This window comes from Salvelinus sp. IW2-2015, unplaced genomic scaffold (genome assembly GCF_002910315.2).
Source record: "Salvelinus sp. IW2-2015 unplaced genomic scaffold, ASM291031v2 Un_scaffold7315, whole genome shotgun sequence".
NCBI classification, from domain to species: domain Eukaryota; kingdom Metazoa; phylum Chordata; class Actinopteri; order Salmoniformes; family Salmonidae; genus Salvelinus; species Salvelinus sp. IW2-2015.
Genome location: NW_019948575.1, coordinates 7,196 through 12,684, shown reverse-complemented (window position 1 = coordinate 12,684; position 5,489 = coordinate 7,196). Strand labels below are relative to the sequence as shown.

The 5,489-nt window shown below is 39.0% G+C and overlaps 1 protein-coding gene across 1 annotated transcript; it reads right to left on the bottom strand.

The window, feature by feature from the left end:
• Nucleotides 1–2,518: 2,518 nt before the first annotated feature.
• Nucleotides 2,519–4,514, bottom strand: LOC139027080 (B-cell receptor CD22-like). The gene is made up of 6 exons (XM_070442262.1): nucleotides 4,181–4,514; nucleotides 3,832–4,086; nucleotides 3,399–3,662; nucleotides 3,078–3,168; nucleotides 2,853–2,907; nucleotides 2,519–2,758 (listed from the first exon to the last, which is right to left on the bottom strand). Exons 1-6 carry the CDS (start codon nucleotides 4,290–4,292, stop codon nucleotides 2,519–2,521), a joined length of 1,017 nt encoding a protein of 338 aa, XP_070298363.1. The 5' UTR covers nucleotides 4,293–4,514.
• Nucleotides 4,515–5,489: the final 975 nt, after the last annotated feature.

Below are 5,489 nucleotides of genomic sequence, written 5' to 3'. Positions count from 1 at the left end.
AAGAGAGAGATCAACTTCGCGCCACTTGGCTAGCTTTGGTTGCTAATTCGACAGGAGAGAGAGGACATTCTAAAACCAAACAACGATTTATTCTGGACAAAGGACTCCTTGTACAAGATTCTGATGGAAGCTCAGCAAAAAGTAGGAACCATTTATGATGTTATTTTGTATTTCTGTGGAAAATGTTTAGTACTATTTTCCGCCCTCATTGCAGGCGCTGTCTCGCTATACGTAAGCTGTATGTCGTACTAAAGTTATTTTTAGAATTCTAACACGGCGATTGCATTAAGAACTAGTGTATCTTTCATTTGCTGTACAACATGTATTTTTTAGTAAGTTTATGATGAGTTCTTTGATTAGATTAGGTGAGTGTCAGAAATATATCCGGATAATTTTGTGCAGTTTGGCTACGTATTCACATTGTAAAAACGACGTTTGTACGCGTAAATATGCACATTTTCGAACAAAACATATATGTATTGTGTACATGATGTTATAGGACTGTCATCTGATGAAGTTTGTCAAGGTTAGTGAATAATTTTATATCTTTTGCTGTTTTTTTGCGATCGCTACTTTGGCGGTGAATGAAATGCGGTTGTGTGGTTGGCTATTGTGGTACGCTAATTAATGCTATATTGTGTTTTTTGCTGTAAAACACTTAAAAAATCTGAAATATTGCCTGGATTCACAAGATGTTTATCTTTCATTTGCTGTACACCATGTATTTTTCATAAATGTTTTATGATGAGTATTTAGGTATTTCACGTTGCTCTCTGTAGGTATTCTTGCTGCTTCGGTGCTATTTGTGATTGTAGCTGCAATGTAAAACTATAATTTATACCTGAAATATGCACTTTTTTTCGACAAAACATAGATTTATTGTAATACATGTTTATAAGACTGTCCATCTGATGAAGTTGTTTCTTGGTTAGTGACAAATTATATCTCTATTTGGGGGTTTTTGTGAAAGCTACTGTGCTGTGAAGAAATGTCTGTGCTTTTTTGTATTTGGTGGTGAGCTAACATAAATATACGTGGTGTTTTTCGCTGTAAAAACATTTAAAAAATCGGACATGTTGGCTGGATTCACAAGATGTTTATCTTTCATTTGCTGTATTGGACTTGTTAATGTGTGAAAGTTAAAATATTTCCCAAAAATATTGTGGACAGGTCGAAAAGCATTAAACATGTATGGCAATTTAGGCTAGTTAGCTTGCACTTGCTAGCTAATTTGTCCTATTTATCTAGCTTGCTGGTGCTAGCTAATTTGTCCTGGGATATAACATTGAGTTGTTATTTACCTGAAATGCACAAGGTCTCTACTCGACAATGAATCCACACATAAAACGGCCAACCGAATCGTTTCTAGTCATCTCTCCTCCTTCCAGGCTTTTTCATCTTTGAACTTATATACTTATACGCATCTAAACTTTCATAGTATTACCACGACGACCGGCTAAACAGTTCGTCTTTCAATCACCCACGTGGGTATAACCAATGAGGAGATGCCACGTGGGTACCTGCTTCTATAAACCAATGAGGAGATGGGAGAGGCAGGACTTTCAGCGCGATCTGCGTCAGAATAGAAAGGAGTTCTATTTTAGCCCTTGGCATCGCAGACGCTCGTTGGCGTGCGCGAGCAGTGTGAGTGCAATAATTGAATAACATGGATTTTCTAAATTTATTTTGCGACGCTCACGCACACGAAATGTCGGTCTAGTCAGCATGTTAGCCAGCTAGAAGGATGAAGTAAGAAGCTTACGTTAAACGGAGCCTACCTCAACAGGTGCAACAAATACGCTACTAAGTCCTTTACAGAGAGTAGGCTACTGAGACACAGTGATGTGGGGCTCGGTGGAGAGGCTGAGGCAGGCTGCAATGCAGGTAGAAGTAGAGGAGACATAGAGAGAGAGAGAGAGAGAGAGAGAGAGAGGGAGAGAGAGAGACGACGCAAGCAGAGAGGAGATTTTTTACAGTGGTTCCCAAACTTGGGGTCGGGGCCACATGTTGGGTCCCCTGAGAAAATCTGTACTAATCTAATCAAACACTTTAGGAACATAAAAAGTAAATGTTTCAATATGAACATCTCCACAGCACTATCTTCCTCTGTAGTCCTACATTATAAATACTATCAACACGCAAACAACACAGTTCTAGAAATGTCACACGTTTTTTGTTTCTTCTCTGATTAGTGTTCAGTGTGAATCATTTACCATATTACCTCCCTTTCAGATGTATAACATTACAACTGAATAGCTAATAGGCTATGTGTTTGTAGATGGACTGAGCTGAATTAACCTACAGCAGCCAAGGTGATAATGGCTTGGGTCATTTTTGCTTGTTTTTTTCTGTTTTCCAAATACCATTTAAAAGTGTTTTAATTGCGTAGAAATGCAGTAAATGAGATTCAACTTTCCAAACCCCCCTTCCCCATCAGATTTGGTTATTACAAGTAAACTTCTCCTTTAATGTTGTGTGTTCTAGTATTGACTCCATGTGTTGTAATGGCAGAATATGCTCACTGGGTGGCAGAACTGGGGAGGTTGAATTTCACAGCATCGTATTGGACATCTTGGTCCTGTTTCTGTGGTTGATGCAGCTGGACGGTGGAGTACAGAGGCACTTCCTGGTTTTTGGAGCGAGAGAAGTGGACGCTGGCATAGTGAACATTATCCTGGTCGTCTGTGGCTGCTGTCTGTGCTGCAGTAGAGGTCATGACCATGCCTGAGATGTTGTCATACACTGGACTAGAGTCTCCCTGATGGGAAGAGAACAGACAACATGAGGAGTGGAAAAGTATGACAAAGCAATAGACAGTCATCACAGTCATCTTCTGATTCCAACAGACTCACCTGTCCATCATCTGCTGTGTCTCTTGTGTTGGAGGTGGATTTGGAGGCCTTCTTCCTGTTGTACATTAATTAATGTATGAAGATATCAATCAATCAATTAATAAAGTTACTTTTATTTTTATTTTTGTAACTTTTATTTAACTAGGCAAGTCAGTTAAGAACAAATTCAAATTTACATTGACTGAAGTGAAATTATATTTAAAACAAATATGCAATCTTACTCACCTGAACCACATGAGTCCAGAGAGACAGAGGATGAGAACCAGAACAACCACTATGATTCCTACAGCTGCAGTCACAACTGATGTTTGTTTCCCTAYAATMAAATATGGATGATATGAGTACATGGCATGTCTTATACTATAAAATCTAACACATTATAGAATATCAACACAATACGTGTTAATATTTTGGGATCTTATAATACTTGTGACATCATAAGCCAACACATAATTATAAACCAAAGTGTAATCAGTCAAAACACAATGATTAAGATCAGCTTGAAACCTGTCAATTTGTGTTGAAGTATTGAAGATGGAACTTTACCTGCTACAATGATCATCAGAGCTGTAGAGTTCATAGATCCTCTTCTATTCTGTGCCTCACAGTAATATTCTCCTCTGTCCTCAGAGATGATGTTAGTGATGCTGTAACTCTGTCCTGATGCTTTTGCTGAGGTTATGTTCTTCTTGTACCAGGTGTATTTGTCCACAGGGGGGTTGGCATCACTGCTGCAGGTCAGAGTCACTGAACTGCCCTCCACTATTTCACCAGAGGGACTGACTGACACTGAGGTGTTCTTTGGACCATCTGGTGTATAGTATAGATTAGTATATTACACTGACATGTAGAACCATGTATTACAGAGATGATGTAAATTAGTATAGATTAGTATATTACACTGACATGTAGAACCATGTATTAGAGAGATGATATCAATGACTTTCACTGTAGATATATCAACACCTCATGTACTCACATCTGACAGTGAGAGTCTCTTCTGGAGAGAGGATTCTCTCAAAGCCTTTTACAGCACAGGAGTAGTTCCCTGCATCCTCACTGGTGACTGGGTTTAGGATCAGACTGTTATAACTGCTGACTGGGTTGGTTAGACGTTGTCTGTTCTTGTACCAGATGTAGGTGGTTTTGAGACCGACTGTACATTGGGTTCTACATCTCAGGCTGACTCTCTCCCCCTCTGACACAGACGTAGGATCCATCTCCAACAGGATATCTAAGAGGAAACATCAGTCATATGTGACTCCAGACAGACTTGTCATGTGATTAGACTTGTTCTATTACAGTACTATCTGTAGGTGGAGTATTACCTGTGACAGTCAACATCACACCAGGAAGACCAGAAAATCTCCCCTCATCTGTTGTTAGTAATCTGAATATGTATTCAGCTGAGTCCTTCTCTGTCAGGTGTGTTATTGTCATGGTGTGGGGTTTCTCTGTGGTCCTATTGTACTCCACACGACCTACATACTCTGGATATGAACTGAGATCTACAGGGTGTTTCTGTGTAAACCAGAATGAACCTTGTTCTATATAACTAGTGGGATGAGTGTAAGAGCAGGATATGTTCACTGTGGAGCCCTTCAAGACACAGATTCTCCTCTTGGTGTAAGTCACCCTCCAGCAGTTGTGACCCTGAGCACCTGAAACATAAAGAGGCTCTCTGTTAAAACCTTTTGTCAATAGGGGGAGCTGTTAGCACTTTTTTTTTGTTGACATTGCCAAATTAAACTGCCTAGTACTCAATTCTTGCTCGTACAATATGCATATTATTGTTATTATTGGATAGAAAACACTCTCTAGTTTCTATAAGCACATCAGCAACAGTAGCAGAATAAGAATGTTGTCAACCACCAGCAGGGTTGGGTCAATTCCATCTCAATTCCACTCAATTCAGAGAGTAGACTGAAATTCCAATTCCAATATTTCAATGCTTTTCAATTAGGAAACATTTAGAAAATGTGGAATTGTAATTTGTTTTACTTTCTGAATTGACTGGAATTTAAACGGAATTGACCCTACCCTGGCAACCAGTGCTTTTTACTTCCATGATGTATATTGAAATGAATACTAGAATGATATAAGGAATGTACATTTAGTAGATGGGTCCTACAGTATAGTCTAGTACCAGTATAGTATAGTACAGCTACACATGTTTACATGCATTTTGATGTAATATTGTAATGTCTGTTTCTTTATAGTCTGACGTCACAAAATATATTCTCTCATGGTTGAGTCCTGTGACACTGTGTTTCAGGGTTTCTGGGACAAAATACTGTGAGGAGTGTCTGTGCCTTAAAGGGTCATCAGTGACCTGCGCTGTCCTATTCCCAGTGTGACCGCAAGTCACAAAGATAGTCTGTATAACAAACGGTTGAATGGTAAGAATTATGATCTGAGAAGGACCCTAATTATGAAGGTCGTGTGAAGTACCATGGAACTACAGAGAAAGACTGCATCCTGAGAATCACAGACCTGAGAGAGAGAGACATAACAACATATTACTTCGGACATAAAACAAACCAGTCTTCAAAGGAAATATTCATATGGATTCACTCTCAGTCTCACAGGTACTGAATAAAAAGTATAGTACAAGTCAAGTTATTTATTACATGGTCT

What these genes read in the sequence shown, in the direction of transcription:
- LOC139027080 (XM_070442262.1), bottom strand. Translation starts at nt 4,292, where the DNA reads ATGACAATAACACACCTGACAGAGAAGGACTCAGCTGAATACATATTC. An exon ending in TCTGGACTCATGTGGTTCAG is followed by an intron (nt 2,908 to 3,077) that starts GTGAGTAAGATT and finishes AATGTACAACAG; the next exon opens with GAAGAAGGCCTCCAAATCCA. An exon ending in ACACAGCAGATGATGGACAG is followed by an intron (nt 2,759 to 2,852) that starts GTGAGTCTGTTG and finishes TCTTCCCATCAG; the next exon opens with GGAGACTCTAGTCCAGTGTA.